Below are 17,560 nucleotides of genomic sequence, written 5' to 3'. Positions count from 1 at the left end.
CAGTCCTGAACCTCATAAACAAGCATGGTAAATCTACATTTAAAAAATGGGTTTAGACAGAGGAAGGAAAAAAAAACGAAAGAAATTAGGCATAAAGAATCTGAAGAACAATATTTAAAAATATTGGAGAATTAGATTCAGTGGCTTGCTTCCTTTATCATAAAGGATGTAAACTGTTCTTGCCATTTTTCTGTCCTGCTTCCTCATGTTTCTCATTTCCTTATTATTAGTCTTTGGCCACATAATAAATATGATGAAAGGAACACTACGCATTAAGATTGCCTAGATTTTATGAACACTGACAAAAAAAAAAAAAAGTACAGGAGCAAAGAACACAATTTTTCAAATGCTGGAGTATCTGAATAACAGAGTTACATTGCTGTGTGAGGAAGAAATATTTAGAGTGTGAAAATGATATATATTTGGGTCACTCAGACTCTCAAAGCCTGTGGCAGGACTTTTTCTTATAAGATCCCCTCAAAACCTTTATATTTTAAAGCCTGTTCTCTTCAAAGCTTCTCTTACCTACATTATTCTGTTTTTCTCTCCACAATTTTATGGACTTGTTAAAGCTCCATAATAAAAAACCAGGCACTACTGTTATTAAAATAATGCAAAATAATCAGAGAGTTGTTGGTTGAATGAATGAAAACACTTCTTTCTGTAAGACACTGAAATATACAGACATCAGTTAAAACTAATAAAAAAAACAACCCCAAAACATCCCTACAGTATCACAGAACAGGACAGCAAAAGAAAAAGCAATAGAGCAAGTGAACATACTCTCTGATTTCATCTATTATTTTCTGCTTCTCCTCAATTTCATCCCTCAGCCTGGACAGCTGCTTCTGGTGGGCTTCCCTGTGACTCTCCATCTGCTGCTCCAGTGCCTTCTGCAGAGTACAAAACCCAGAGACATACATAAAACAGAAATCAAGTATCACAGCTAACCTTCCATGTCAGCTGAATCAACCTATCTTTCTGGATTTGAGTGAGGCTTATCAAATGAGATTAATTCAGGAATCTGCCTGATACATCTTAAAACTGTACATCTCCTCATCCAAACATTTAATTCAAACAGTTTTTAGCAACAGATGCCCACCAATTTCTACTCATTTTCTTGTGCGGGCCAGGGTCTTATGTCAAGTGCCAAGAATGACAGTTTTTACCACTCCTCTATTTTATGAGTTTATTCAGCAAGTAAATATATGTACAGCTATACCTGTGATAGAAGTAAAACTCATTCCCTTCTCACTCTGATAATTGTTTATCCACAGCCCTGTTATTCAAATTCTATGACTAAATATATCTCAAGTAGTAAGAAAAATTCAATGCATCTCTTTAGATTGCTAATAAAAGATTTGCATTTTTTTCTCCAACTGTAAGGAATAACTGTGCAACTCTTACTAACTTTAACTTCTTATAATTGAGGTGAAAGTTCTACAGGCAGCTGACAAACTTCTATCACTATCCTTGCAAAACTGTATTTTTCTTTCAGTTTGGAACTCCATTAGAAACACAACTCACACATTACTGATTAACATTTCATTGCATTCCAAAGGAAGAAGAAAATACCAGAAAACAGGTTTATATTTCATTATTATTTCTAGGAGATAGTTAGAATTCTTGCCAATTTTTTTAGGAAAGTGGCCTCTTTTTTTTTAGTACATGAATTATATCAAGCCCAGTATCCTGATTTGCCACTTATCAAATTGACTTTCAGCAGACTTCCACTGGCAAAAAATTAGAGTAACATGGAGGTGAATCAATATAATTTTCCAATCCTATATAACAGAACTGTTCTCAACTATATATACAATATACTGGGTATTATAATTTGGTTCTTTGTTCGTGTGATCTAAGGAGTCCAAGCATCTCCAATTCAGCAAACACAGTACACTGAACCTCTCTACCCTTTGGAACTGGCTCAGCTTAAAAACTGATGCACTCACCTCCCAGGATGTTCAGACTACGACTTACTTTTTTCCATCATGTGGTCAACAACCTCAACACTAGCAAGTTCTGATTTGACATTGTGAAGATCGCTCAGTTAAGTAAGGTCAAGTTTTCTAACTGAGACTGTCAGTTCTGACAGAAGCTGGAAGCGTTTTCTAAAAGCACGCAAAGGGCACAGGAAGACAAAATTACACCCTAATTACCAGCTTAATGAAGGATCTCACTGAGAAATGCCCTCTAAAATTGTAGCATGCCATACTACCTTCATCTCCTCTGCATCCTGAAGACGGGTCAGATGCTCTTTCTCCTTATCCTTGAAACTGACTTCATGCATCTTTTCTGTTTAAAGTCAAAAACAGTTAAGAATTAACTGCACAGTTCCAGGACATGCTACGTTGAGCCATTAAAAAAAAAAACCACAAAGTAAAGAGTTCCTCTTTTGGCAGGGGAATGAGGACAGACAGCTTTAGAGGGTCACAGTCATGGTTTGCGGTACCCAAGCTGTGACCATATTGCCCAAATCCCCTTCTCCTTTACTAACAAGACACATTTTTTTCAATCCACCCAAAACCTTTCCAACCTACTCTTGCTTCCTTATAAGCATACTTATTGCAATCTCCCTTGCCCTTTTCACTTTCTGCTGGGAAATGGTGCCTCTAGAACCAGGTCATTTCTTATGAGTGCAGTAGGAAGATCAGGACATGGAATAAAAAATCTATTCTAAAAATGTAGGAGATGTTAAAAAGAAAGTCTTATCACCACCTGCTGCTCCTGGAGTCAGAGAAGATCCCTCCTGCAGAAATCCAGAATAACGTTAAGGCTACAAGGTCACATTGTAATTTTACATAAACCAGGACCTTAGCAATGCCACAAGAACTGCTTTTTATACACATTTTCCACATTAAATCAGAAGGGAAAAAACAGTTCTTAAAAAGAAGTCAGCTGGATCCTACACAGGAGCTAGGAAAGACAGATCTTTTACTTGGCCCTAAGTGAAGCAGCTTGCTTTTGAACAGGGAAGGCCATTTGCCAGAGGGTCAACTGAAATCAGATGTATAACCAAGAATTTTAGAGAACAGAGACTTAGCAAGAATGATTGGTGTTGTCTGACTAAAGTATTTAGTTATGTTTTGGGTTTTTTGGTTTTGTTTTTAAATTTCTCACACCATTAGAGGTGAAGCTCTTGTTATTGAGTTTTTGATTCTTTTGAGAAATTAAGTTTTCTGTATTTTGTGAATGGGCTAGGCCGAAAGGGATAATTCTGGTTTTATCTGAAGTGTAATTTACTACAAGGAAGTGCAATATGTTAGATATTCTGAATCACAATTTTGTCTTCATCACAAAATACTAAATAGACAATAAAATGTCGTAGAACTACTGCACATATGATACCTTAGACAATACTGAATTTTCTAAGATATAAAAGAAATGATAACCACAAGACCAAATGTTGTACCTTGAGCACGCAACTTGGCAAGCTCTTCATTGAGAGAGTCCTGTGACTCTTCCAGTTGCCTTCTCTTCTGCTCCATATTTTGCATGTAGTCTGTAAGGGACTTGATCTTTGCTTCATGCTTTAAAGACAAAGGGAATAGCAATGAGATGCAAATACCACAGTTTGTTACCAAGGAATTAAGGTACTGTCCTATGTCAGAGAGGAAAAAGAGAAAGCTCTCCATATGCAGAGCTGATGACTAGGAGAAAACACAGCAAAAGATCTGAGAAAGAGCTAACAGAACCAAAAGAGACTGTGTTTTTAAAGGTCATATTCAGTAGCCCAAGACATATACCAAATAGCACAGGTAGTAATTCCAAAACATCAGGGCAAACATCATGGGAAGCTCATGACTAGGTGTCAAACACACAGCAGTAGTTCACTAAAACGAGCTAAACACCAGGCTTTTGAAGTGGCCTCTGGATGCTTCGACCTGCAGAAGCTCAGACTGACCTGCCCCAGCCATCATGACGATTTGTTTCTTCCTAACATCCTTCTGAACTAGAAGGCCTCATGTTTAAATAGCAAACAGTGGAGAACATAGTGAAAACTCAAAAAATTAAAATAAAATTTTCTAATTTGGGGCTAAATTCAAGTGAATTATTACATCCTATTAATAAGGCCACTTAAGCAGATGTCATTCACTTTGGCAGAGAGGAGTTGAGACCTCTGGTTTGGTGCTACTGTGAAGATCTGACTTAGAGAGGAGCTATCCCTAGCAGGAACTAAAATAGTTCATTCAGAGCCTCCTGGCATCAAGGTCTCTAGGAAGGGAAAGGTGCATTCCTGATTTGCATGCTTTGGGCAGGAGATCCTCTAATAGATTCCTAAATTTGAAAAGAAATCTGTCCAACTCCCAGCTTGGCTCCAAATGTTCTGTCCCCAGAATAGAGGCTGTTGGTATGGCACACAGTGGTGATGCACCATTTTATGGATCCGCTGAACACCATATCTGTGTAATCCTGTGATATGGCATTGCCATTGGCAGTAACAAGCCACCAGCTTTGGACTGAGTTTGCAAGGCCTCAGGACTGAGGCTTGCCAAGTTTGATCTCTCTAAGCTCTTCCCAAGCTGTCTCACAGCTTTTATTTCATTTCTTTTCCTTTCTTTTACACCTTTTCTTTCCTTTGTGGCTTTATAGATAATGTGCATTTGCCCATTAAAAAGATTCTGAGCATAACACCACCTGGCTTCTTCTCAGTTTTAAACAGACAGGCCTCAATATGCACTTAGATGCAGAACCTCCAAAATGCCAAGACAAGATGATCACAGGCCTAAGAGTATTTCTGCCTGGTTTCCTCATCATGTGAACATGCAGTACTTGAATAATCATCTCTCAAATCCTAAACCTCCAGTCTCCTGTCTGTAAATAGGTACTGAGGACAACAGTTAGGTCATGCCTGTGACAAGCTCTGAAGTTCTCTATGATTCAAGTGACTATAGTGTAAGGACACAAACACAAACCCTACAGAGGCACCTGGGCTGCCTTCCATTCATTCCTTCGCCAGGTCAGTTTAAGCCAGCACCAGGGCTGAAAGAGGCTGTCCCACTGCCTGCTGCTGAGACCTTTATTCCCAGCTCTGTGTTCCTGCTCCTTTCCTGCCAACAGAAGCATGTAAACAGCTGATTTGCAAGTCAAGCCTTAATCTGTGTTACCAATGCAAGTTCCCAAGGAAAGTGCGCAGCACATTTTGGCAGGATGACTTCTTTCAGTGGCCACGCCAGCCCAGAGTCTACTTTAAGACAGGATGAAAAGTATATTTTTTACTTAACATTTTTGGACAGCCAACACCCTCAGGGCTCTAGCCTCCCTTTATACTAAGAAGCATGCTTCCAGCTACAGTTTTATTAGGTAGAACTTAATAAAGACATTCTGCTGCAGGACCAGAAGCTATCCTTGCTCCAGGTTTATTCAGACTAACTGGTAGTAAATGAAATACAATAAACTGTACTGTGTTCTCCCCTTCACACGTCCACTTCAAAGCAACTGAGCATGTCAAAACAGCTAGCCCCTTTGCATGCAGGAGGCTGCAGAAAGCATGCACTGTAACTGCGATCCCCTGTAAAGCTCTCCTACCATGTGAATGTATTGCTACCTAGTTATTTTGGTAGCATGCTAACAGACAGATACAGAGGGCTCTCCAAATGATTTGAAAGTGGACCAAACAATCACTGCTTCCTTTCTCAGGCTGTTTTTTAGTGAAGGTATAAGATACAAATTCATGCTGAGGAAATCACTCAAGATGGATTTTCAGTATTATGCCATAGAACACATTTTGAGATCTACAGCAGAACATGATCTTGCCACAGAATGTACTGAAAAACATTGTGGGGGTGGAACAGGAGAAGACAGAAAAGCCCAACAAAACAGACAAGAGAAATACCACTCTGCTCCTTGAAGTCTCATTTCTTACTCTTGGCACATATTTCTTGAGGAAGAAGGCTGAGAAAGTCATCAAACTTTGCTGCAAAGGGATAAGGAAGGAGCAAACATACTTGTGAAATGAGCAGCTGGCAAGCTGCAAGCTCCCTCTCGCTGGCATTCATCTTCCTGTTGGAGTCTATCTGGGCACTCTCCAACTGCTTGCTGCGGTTCACCAGAGATTTCACCTCAGACTTCATCTTGCTGATGTAAAGCCGTGCCATGGTGAACTCCTCCTCAATCACGCCATTCACATCTGCTAACTAAACACAGAGAAGATTGCAGTCTTGAACGTCTGATTCTTAGAGGTAAGTCAGCCCAAAGCAGTCTTCCTGCTGTGAAACTCTTGTCTACAGCTAGGTAGCTTCTGTGAAAGCACAGCAGCCCTCAAGGAGTACCCATGGACCTTCAGGTCACCTTTAAACAAGTTAAATCACTGTTTCTTACAATTGGCATCGATAAGCCTCAAAAGTGAGAAATTAAGGCTCATGCTCACAGCATGCTTCATCATTTAGTGGTTCAACATCTGAAGCAATCAAGCTCACCATCATGGCAAGAGCTTATTTTGGAGAAACCTTCTCATGTCACCAGCACAGGAAATTTTTCTTTTTTCGAACTGCTAAAAGATGACAAACATTTTCAAAGTACTCCTTAAAGAACTTTCCTCTTGAAGGACTGTGCTTCTTCAGTAAGGAGCTGTAAGACAGACATGGGTCTGGAAATCTCACCTGGCAAGAGAAAAGTAATCGCTCTCATCTCTAAATATGAGTATCACTCTATTTATACATCATTTCCTTCCCTGGTTTTAATATGGTGCCTTTTATTTGTATGTCTTTCTCTTAACAATTTTTCTTCAACTACTTAATTCATGTAACCCACTGACAAGCTGTGAAGGTTCTTCTTGAGCAAACATATGGCTGGCAACTTCATTTGCTTTTTGCCTTTTTCCAAGCACTGCCAAGGGGAAGGTAACACGTGCTCTATCTTCTCCCAAGAGCCTAAAAAATGCAATTGCTTCCAAAACTCTCAGTCTGGTCTGAAATTAGACACACTTTGAGAACATGCTAATTGCCAACAATTTGAAATTATTCTTCTAAAAGCTTCTCAATCTGGCCTTATTTACACTGACAGCTGTCCTATAAAGTGCTGACATCTTAGTTACTATAAAAATTTGTATCAAACAGCCGCTGCCTCCAGTTTCAAAGATCGCTACTCTTACAGTTCCTACTACAATGGCCACCAGAGGTTGCTGTAGCATCTAGCGAAGTCTGGTCTCCTGGTCCTGGTGTCTGCATAACCTCATCAGATGAAAGGGATAATGTCCTCTGCAGCAAGTGCAGGCTGGGGCATCTGTTGATTTAAGGGGGCTTTAGCAGGATATCAACAACTCCCAGAGTCAACTCAAAACACTCCAGCCACACATACTCTATTTTAGGTTTGAATATTCGGGAAAGTTCATTGCTCAAAAACTGTGAACTAAAAGCAGGGGAAGGAAGTACATTGCAAAGAATTTACATACATGGTGAAAATTAATTTCTTAATCCAGTTTTAGCAATTGCTCTTTTTCAGATGGTTTTAAATGGAGAGATAAGATGGCATTAACATCACCCAGAACATTTTCCTGGCTATGAATATTTCCATCAGGGATGTGCCATTTAGCAATGACCACACAAGTATCTTCTGTGAGACTCAGCATTTTGCTCATATGCAACAGGAGCAGTGTGACAGAGTAGCCACCTCCTCTACTGTATCTGTAAACCCAGGAGCCAGAGAGAAAGCAAATTTCAAAGTGAAACTGGACAAAATTTGCTCCATCTCCTGGCATGTTCAGATGCCAAGGTTTCTGTCACTTCAGCCACCTTCAATCCTGTTCTTACCTCCTTACTTCAGAGGAAAAGGATCCTCTGCAGCTTTTCCTCTGTAAAGGTCATTAGTCAATATACAAAAGTTAAGCTGGTCTTACTGTCATGCAATTATTTATGGGGTATCTAGCACAAATTTACCAGTGCTGGAAATCAGTAATTTTAAAGCATCTTCTGCTCAGAAACACACACGGAAGTGTGGGCTCTTTGATAAAGTGCTGAAAGGTTGTAAACACCAGAATGCAGAAACCATAATTTCTGCGCTGCTGTTTTGATTCAGGTGCCCTGAACAACTGTCAGTACAGACCTCTGGCTTTGGGAACTGTTCACCTTCAGCTACACAACAGTTTTAGGACAAGCTTCAAACAAAGATAGCCAGCCAAAAAGCCAAATCTCACCAACAAAGATTCTTCAGATTCTGGGAATACTGGGTCATGCCAGCTAACGAAGGAATAAGGCTATGTGTGTAGTCTTGTGGGGAACTCAGATCCCTCCATTAATAAATGCATAAACACACGGATAGGCTGCATTAGTCTGACCCCAACCATGAAGCTGGGAATAAGAGTGCCAACTGTGTGCACAGACACTGACTGACCATCTCTGACCCAGACAAAGACCTCTTCAGTATTTTACTCTGGTTCTAGCCATGATTTAACAGCAATGTCCTGGGAGAATAACATGTATCACATGTATTCCACATCAAGTATTTTCATATTGCAGGAGGTGGGTGGGGCAAGCAATAAAGATGGCCAACTTACTGTTTTAACATCGTTAGTACCAATGATACCTCCAATCTCTCCCAGGTCCTTAAGCAGCAAGTTCAAGATTTCTGTAGCTCTTTTCTTCTGATGGTTACTGAGCTCCTGCAACTGTCCCAATTCCCTCTGGGTCGCTGTCAGGGCACTCTGAAACAGTTTAAGAGAAAAAATTAGATTCACCCCAGCACACTGGGCATCAGTTTTTGTGTGATAACCAGGTAACAGCATGATGTCTTGTACTTTCCTGAATGTGCCTACTAGCTCCATGTACTGTCACGTACAATTCTACCTTGCCATAATCCACTTTTGCAACTCACTTGCTAACAAGGCTACTTTAGATCTATTAAATGTAGTAAATCCGGTAAGAATCTTACTTGCATAATACATGTCAAAGAAGGTTAATCACAGAGAAACAGGTATAGAAGGATATAAAATTTGATTTTTTTCAAATGGATTTCATAGTAATCTGTTTTACTGAAGTGGGTAATGAAGCTTTCCATGAAAACAGACCTGCTACTCAGCATGCATAATGAATTAAGGAACATGGATGTATTAAGCTAGTAAGCAAACCTTGATTTTTCTCAGATTTTTTCCTTAAGTTCAGTATAAATCAGCTGAAAAAAGCTGACTTTTTTCCTGATTCACTCCCCGAGATCCCCTGACTCAATATAAAATCCCTGCTCTGCAGCACAGAGTCCAGAAAAACACAAAATGCTGCAATTTGCATAAAGCAGATTTTCACATCTTTCTTGGCATAATACAGTTTTTAAATACCCTAAACACAGAATGGCCAGTTCTCACATTCAGTTCAGTTACCTCTATGGTGTGCAAAATAGAGAGGTTGCAAGAGAGACACAATCTGAATCTGCCATCAGCTCCCATAAAGTATCTTCTGAATTACCTTAATTTTATTTTTTAAGTAAGAAAGAGGTCAGCCTCTGCAAATAATGGATCTTTTAACAGCTTCCCTGATACTTCCAATTTTTAAACTACATAACAACATGCTTGGCAGCGGTATCTGAAAGATTCCTGAAACAGCAAAGGCTAGCAATTTTCTGGGAACCCCTATGGAAATCTTTAGGGGAGGTGCAGAGTTAGGGGGTGAGAAGGGAACCAGCGCTATAAACTGCTTGCTCTTACACTCTTCTGTGCCAGCTCATCAGCCAGTTGCTCATTGGCCCTTGTTTTATCCTCCACTTCTTGGGATTTCTGGTCATAATTGACAGCTAATTCTTCCAGGGCTTGAAGGACCTCTTTTACTTCATCTTTTGCTGCTTCATTCTCTATCTGAAGACGGGTCAGCTCCTCTTGAATCTTCTCATAATCTCTCCTAGTGGAGGCCAAAAGCTGGAAACCAGATATCACAGAAGCATTAAGTCACACAGAAACTCATTCAAAAGACAACACTGAAAAGGGCAAAACCAGACAAAGTGTGAGCACACAAGCATGTGTGCAAGAAAGAAAAAGCACAGGAGAAGAAATCCTGCCACTCTACCAGAAATAGCATCGGTTTTGGCATAAATGTATTTGAAGGAAGCAAAAAAGGCTCTGAACTTCAATAAAAAGAAAAATCTTAATCAAATGCTATTTGGACAAGAGACTGAGGTAGAGAAACTTGTTTTAAACAGAATCACAGCTCCAAATAATTTTTTTTGCCCTCAATCCAATGCTGCAGCTAGGACTAAAAAGTACCAAAGTAAAATGTTTAAACAGAGACTCGTAACTTTGAACTGAACCAAGTAAAGGGCTCTCTGAGGCAGCCTCAAAGATCTTGTGGCATTACAGAAATATTTTGATAAGCAAACCTATGATGTTTTTTCTTAGTTATCATCTGAAGCCTGATGCTGAAGACAGATAAACTGCTCGTATTTGCTGAGGCACAATATTACCTATGCTAGTATTTCCAATTTGTAAAATGTATTAAATTTACTATTTGCATCCTATGGAAAGAGATGCTGAAGTTTCAGTAACAGTGCTGATTGTAAGGAATCAGTTGCATGGTCCTCCCCCTTGCTCTTGCACCACTCTATCTTCATTCAGATGTTAAAATCTTGAAAATTAAGCTCTCAGGTTATTAGCACAAAGCCAGACTCAACTGCAGCCATGTACTGCAGAATGATGTGAAAATAAATAAAAGGTGCTACCCAACATTTACTGCTGATACTGTACTTTCAAGATTAGTAACAAAATTGGCACTTAACATTGCTTAAAAACGTAAAGTGTAGAAAAATAATATAAAACTGGTGCATGAGAAACAAGAAGGCATTCATGCTCATCCTAACAGCAAAGTTTGGACATTCATTCACAGAACTCGCTTATTTCCAAGCCTTCCTCTGTACATATTAGTATAACATTACTGTATTGCAGCTTTCTTGGACAGTAGAACACAACCTGCACTAAATTGTGCTGGGTGGACTCCTCCTGACCTGTCCCACCACTGCTCACTGCCTCCCAGATCGTGAAGAAATTGAGTGTGAGAACCCAATCAAAACAGAAGTGTCTCTCTAAAACAGACCACCTAAAAGGGAATGTCAGAGAAGACATCGCTTTTTTTTTTTTTTGGCTCAGAGTGCTAATGGAAAATAGGAAACCAACCAGGCAGCTTCAGACACTGGCATGTGCCCAAAGTGGTGAAGAGAGGATTCAGATGTAAGGGAAATTTATCTCACTGGTAATGCTGCAGCCTCAGAAGTGCACTCACATTATGGAAAAACCCACTGAATTGCCAAAGCCAGATGGCATGTAAATATTTAAACAACAAAATAGCTTAAAATAATCTTTCTACTAAACACAGATGGAACTATTATTTACATTTACTTAAGAAATTTACTGTGTGAATATTACTGCGACTTCAAGTAAAGGCAAGTGTTATGTATCACCTAGAGCATAAACACAGCTCCCCAGAAGATTCTTGTTGATATAATGTGGAAAAATATACCAAGATTTTAAAAGGCTATTAATAACACATTATACCAATCAGTTCTAAGGAAAGGGAGGGAGATGGCTGCAGCACTTTGTTGATCTGTTCACAGCATGCAAGATGTAAGGGTGGAAGATTCAGAATCCCCCCCAAAGCACACACCCTAAGAAGCAGCCAATGAAAAGGTACTAAAGACACAAGAATCAACACAATGCCATCTGCAGTAGTCCTCTAGATTTATAATTAACCTGCTGGCTTAATCAAGCATGAAAAGTACTCTAGTTAATTAGGGGGAAGCAGAGTGAGGCAGCTGCTCTGCAGCTACTGTATAATGGAGCTAATCACGGCTCTAAGAGAGAACAGGTACATCGCTCCCACAGTGCTTACTCGTGGAAGACAAACCTTGAAAAATTAATTGAATTCCTTTAAAGAAAAAAAAAAACAAAAATGTCACATTAGCTGTCAAAGGTAAGAGACGGACATGCTTCTTGGATGAACCTTCTGTACAAGCTGTGCAACATCAGCTGCAGAGACTTCAGTAAGTCAGCAAAGCTAGATTAGAATATATGCAAAAAAGGGGGGAAAATGGTCTATAAAGCAAGGATTAGAGGCCTCCAAAAACATTAGTCATCTTCCAGATGTAATACTGAGTATGGAACACAGAACGTGAGGAATAAACCGGTGTACAGCACGCTTCCAAATATCTAACACAAATAAAGGAACGCACATCACCCAAAAATTAAGACAAAAAAAAAAAAAGACACAAGAAAAACTGTGAGGGGAAAATAAGCTTTAGATGAGAAGAACATTGATGTAAAAAGATGGTAGAAGTGAGACGGTGTAAATAACATGTCAGAAAATAACGCTGCTGAGAATGCATAAAATTCTGTTACATGTGTATAGCCATGATATGGGTAGCACAATCAAAAGAAAGTTATGGCAAGTGAATGAAGAATTTAATCATGGACTAAAACTCCTGCAGTGAGGACAAGTCCTCAAAGGTGGCAGGTAAGTCATGACTGATGAGTAACAGACATTTTTATATGTTGTTCTCTCCCTCTTAAGGAGCTAAACCTGGAAACTTTCTTGAGGGTTTTGATAAGGATTGATACACGGACAGAATAATTCTCTTCAATTACAAGAGAGGTTTCACACCCCAAAAAAGCAGCCAGCATAATGCTGTACTCCAGCTGAAGTGGCTCAAGGAGCTACGATAGGCACTCTCCTAAAGAATCAAGGCAATGTTTTGTGCAAAGAGAGACCAAAGTTTTGGAACACTACTGATGGGTGAACTCTCACACCAGGATTATATTTCTTGGTCAGAATAGTGCAACGGTCTCATAAGAAAAATGTAAGGGCCTTTTTGTTTGGTGGTGGTTTTTAAAGGTTTTTACCTCCTCTTGATCCAACATTTGTTGCTTTAGCTTTTCAGCCAACTGGCTCTGCTGGTTGATTTCATCATCCTGCAATGAAAGAGGGTTGGAGATTTTTAGTTTCTTTTCACAGTTCTTGTTTGGTCACTTCTATTTCTCCTTTCTAGAAAAGAAGGAGCAATAATACCATAGCAAACCTTCTGCACGTTCCGGTGGTATGAGAGGAGAAAAATATACATACACAGAGATACAAAGTAAAAGCAATGCATGCATGCAGTTGTCTCTACTACATACCTAAGCAGAAGTGTCCCTCATGATAAACAAGATACTGAAGTGATCAGAGTTGGACCTTATAACTTTGACAACATACATGATATTTTATAGATGTAAATACATATAGACGTACAAATACATATACAGTCTCTCTCCCACTTACCCTATCCCCATATTTTAGCTAAAGAGAGATCATTGGGGACAGACTGCAACTTACAGCTAGCTCTGAAATGCATTCATGTACTGCATTAACACTCAAAACACCACACAGAACTTGGAGCACTCAACTGCAGAATATGCATTTTCCTACTCCCACCAACCCCTTGAGGGAAATACTGACAGGTAATACATAGCCAGGCATCCAATTCTACTGGCATTTCAACTTCCTTAAGACAGCATCCTCATGGGTAGGAACTGATCTTAAATACAGACAAGAAATGATGATGGACTCTTCCGTACAAGTCCTTCCTCCAAAACACCAGAGGAGGCACACCAAGCACAGCCTCTGACCAAGTCCATCTCTGTTCTTGTAATGGATATCCTTCTCTAAAGGAACTTACCAAAGATAAATGGTTGCTTTTTATCTTATCACAGTCAATTTTTATTTTGTGTTTCACTGACAAGCATTCTAACAGATCTATTCTGATAGCAAATACTCCAACTGAAGTGGCTCAGGCAGCTGGGAGAGGCACCCTCCTAAAAAAATCACAGCAGCATTTTATGCAAAAAAAGACCAAATACAGCTATTAAGTAGAATATATTGAGTCACTTGCTAATATTAAAATAGACCCAGATTCAATATAAGACTGGTCTGCACTATAGCAAGTTATAAATAGCAGTATTTTGGTTTTGTTTGGGGGATCAAATACCTCATTTCCTATAGTACTGCACTAATGCACCAAATTATGCTTCCCATGTTTTCCAGGGTAAAATTCAAAGCTGCTACCAGTTCCCTCAAGAACAATTCAGTGGGCTTTGCTACTTTTGATAAGGTAAAGTGAAAGAATGACTGACTTCTTTTTTAATCAATACATAAAAGCTAGAGACAGCTACCAGCAATGTATTCACCACCACAGAAAAGCTGTCACTTCTTGAAGAGTTTAACTGGTATTTAGAATGACATCAACATACTGCTGTGGGCCACTGGACTGTGCAGAGAAACCTCATGCATGTCAGAGTTAAGGCTTAAACACAACTGTTCACTCACTGCCTTGGTATTCAGAAACAGCTAAACTTTAATATTAACATATAAGGAAACAGTGGGCTTTTCTTTCTGATATCTTCTTGCTAATTACAACTGAAAGTTAAAATCAAGTTTTGAGTTCATATGGTTAAAGCTACACTGAAAATTTTTGCTAGATAGCCTTTTACACTGTTTGTATCCATGATGGGTAATGGTTTTAGTATGCCTTTCTCCCCCTTATTGTCACACAGGAGAAAGCTATTAATGGCAAACACTCAGTAAGCATACTGCCGATAGCTTTAAGTGCCAATGATGTATTTCAAGCTGAATAAATAAATAAATAAATAAGCCACTTGCACTCCAGGCATTGTTCACAGCTAGAACAATAAGAACAAAAGACACACAAGGGATAGTTACATATTTTCATTAAAATTGTAACACATAATAAACACGTAAGAGACAGTCTGCCCTTTTTTCTTTCTCCTGTGCCTTCAAGGTGACACTACAGTTTGCTGAGGGATTTCACAAAAATTGCTGAGGAAAAGGAGCACTGAAAAGCCTGTACTGAGCCCTTAAAAATTAAAAGCAAACTTGGCTCGATTTTATGAAGAATATCCCAAATCTATCTGCAGAGTGAACATAGGCAGATAGCTGACATGAGAGAACAAAATCCAGTTTTATGCAATGACAGTGTTCTGAGCTCTGGGACACTTTCCACGTTGTGGTGTTCAAGAAATACAGAGATACACCCACCCAGTTTGGGCAAGTCTTCCATTTACACACAGTGAATGGAGTCAAACCAAATATTCACACCTTATCATCCAGCTGTCTGTAGAGACTGGCAATCTCATCATCGTATTTCTGCTTCTCCTCTGTTGAGATGCTAGCAACAACTGGTGTGATGTTGTCAATAATGGGGGTGTTATCACACGGCTCCAGGTTTTTCTGGTCCTTTGCACTGATCTGTTCATCTTCAGGCACAGCTTCTCCTGAGGGCACACAATCCATGGTCATTACAATTCAAAAGAGAGGGTTGCCCAAAACTGTGGACATCCTAGGATGGTCCTGCACAGTTGCTGAGAGGGACTCAGCAAAGCCAAGAAGGATTGTATCCCGCTGTGTGAGGCAGGGCAACTGCCATGCATACCAATCATAGGCAAAAGTAGCTGTGGAAAGAAGTCCATACTCCTTAGAAAGACGATCTCCGCAGACAGAAATACATTATGCAAAATGCAGCGACACTTTTGAATGGCTGCCTAACACCGAACTCCTGGCTCCCCTTTCACTCAAGCCCTCAATCCATGAGGCTAATCTCACCTATAAACAGAAGTGTAAATAAGGAGGAAAAAATTCTGACTCTCAGCCTAAAGTTTACTGGCAATTAAATGCCTCTTCCTCTCCAGATTTCCAACTGCCTTATCAACTATCCCTCCCCCATCATGAACTGCTAGAGCACCAGGACAACAAGGAAGAGAGATGCATTTAAAATGATACCCACCTATTGCCTTGTCAAATCTAAAATTAAAGTGCATACACCAATTTCCAGATGTTGCCTCTGCATACCGGACAGGATGTTCTCTCTACACATTTTCTTTCAAATTCATTTTCTTTGAGGAATATTTTCTTTGGTAACATTGGCGCATTGCAATTATGAGCCTGCTTCAGTTCAGTGAAGAAGGACAGGCTGGGCACTCATGTCAGAAATTGAATCTACTGTCATTAGAGTCCGGTAAGAGACTCTGCAAGCCACTGAATGCTGCATGCATTGCTCGAGGTGTGGGAAGGTTACATCCAACCCTTCTGTACAAACAGGTTTTTTTCCTTTTCTATTGAGGGCTACAGTATTTTAGTCCCATAAATCTTTACTAACCATTCCTCTTGCCAAAACAGAGTAGGCACTATTTATCTTCCTGGCAGGGAAACAAGTACACAGGACAAATATATCAAAAACCAGAAAAGCAGACTCATTCAAGCCCCAAACTAAAACAAAACAGGGCATGAAAGAGCACAACCAACTACCGAAAAAGGTATTTTTTTCAAGCATAAAGCATGAAAAAGAGTAATTTGAAATCAAACACCAAAACCTCTATAGAAGAACTTAAACAATTTTGCCCTACTGCTAGTGGCTTGATCATATATCTTATTATTAATGAGAAAAATGTAAACTGATTTTTTATTGTTGCATTTCACTGGAGCAGACTAGGAAAGGTGGGCTTAGTCAGATCATGGGACCTTGCATACATGGCATCACTCCTCGGGCTGCAGAGAATCCATCAGTAGCCTCCGAAAAGTAACGTTTAGATTTTTATTCTTTGGATAAGAATAACCTCCTATGTGTAAAACACAGACCAAATTGTGCATTTGGATATGAGGCTCTGAAATCCTGCTCCTGTGAGAACATGTTTTCTGCTACAATTTTTTTTTTTGCATATTATTTTCTATATTTATAGACTAAACTATACCAGTAGAATATTTATACATCTGTCCTGCAATTCATACTCAAGATGCAATTCCTGTGACACTTTCATTTGTAAAGAGCCTCCTTTGACAGAGTAGCTTTCCAAATGACACTACTGCAGAAGGTCAGGCAGGAAATCAATAGTATTTTGAATGCATTGAATGCATTGGCTGGGTAATGCCAGTGAGAAAAGCAGGACAGACAGAGGGGATGAGGAAGTGTGTATATTTAAACAAAACAATAGAAACAGCGTGTTGTAAGTCTCATTTAGATAGCATATAGAAAGGATCTGTACAGGGCTTTCTAAAAAAAAATAAAAAATAAAAATAACACAACAAAACCAAAAAACCAAAGACCAAACCACCCTGTTTCTAGAACAGGAAGAAAATTAAAGTCATCACATTTAGCAAACACAGAATGAAACACACAGAACATGAGTGGGTTACAAATCCCCAGCACTCCTCAACACCAAGAGCAGACTGACCGTCTCCATAGCAATTGCACTATGCTGATAAGGGAAATATTCCCAGTGCTGAAGTCTCCAGAGAAAGACACAGAGTGTAATCATTAGGTAACAATCTCATCTGAAAGGCAAGTAAACACCACAGTTTGCTGAAGGAGGAAGCAATTTTTGCACCCATAAAGGTCAGGTTTTCTCAGTGATTTCACTCAGGATGTTCAAAACCAGACTTGACTGTACAAAACAAATTGTAACTAATAATTAAATCATAGATCTGTTCTTGCTTTAGATACTTCACTTTTGCAAGAGTTACATGCTATTGACACATCAACACACAAGAGCCTGGATGACAAGAAATTAAAAAAATAAAAATGACTCCAAAGCAGCAGTATTTCACTG

The 17,560-nt window shown here is 39.4% G+C and overlaps 1 protein-coding gene across 1 annotated transcript in view; it reads right to left on the bottom strand.

Moving 5' to 3' along the window:
* KIF5C (kinesin family member 5C) overlaps nt 1-17,560 on the bottom strand; it is an 83,312-nt gene that overhangs the window by 13,369 nt on the left and 52,383 nt on the right. The window contains exons 12-19 of the mRNA XM_062637745.1: nt 15,057-15,232; nt 12,809-12,877; nt 9,635-9,841; nt 8,495-8,641; nt 5,949-6,137; nt 3,413-3,530; nt 2,219-2,295; nt 784-893 (exon numbers count right to left, since the gene is read on the bottom strand). Of these exons, the coding sequence (XP_062493729.1) occupies nt 784-893; nt 2,219-2,295; nt 3,413-3,530; nt 5,949-6,137; nt 8,495-8,641; nt 9,635-9,841; nt 12,809-12,877; nt 15,057-15,232 (1,093 nt within the window). The remainder of the gene's footprint in view (nt 1-783; nt 894-2,218; nt 2,296-3,412; nt 3,531-5,948; nt 6,138-8,494; nt 8,642-9,634; nt 9,842-12,808; nt 12,878-15,056; nt 15,233-17,560) is intronic.

Source organism: Pezoporus occidentalis, unplaced genomic scaffold, assembly GCF_034315485.1.
Source record: "Pezoporus occidentalis ecotype Australia unplaced genomic scaffold, CSIRO_AGI_Poc_V1 ctg54, whole genome shotgun sequence".
Lineage (NCBI taxonomy): Eukaryota > Metazoa > Chordata > Aves > Psittaciformes > Psittacidae > Pezoporus > Pezoporus occidentalis.
This window is presented reverse-complemented; position numbering and strand designations above follow the sequence as displayed.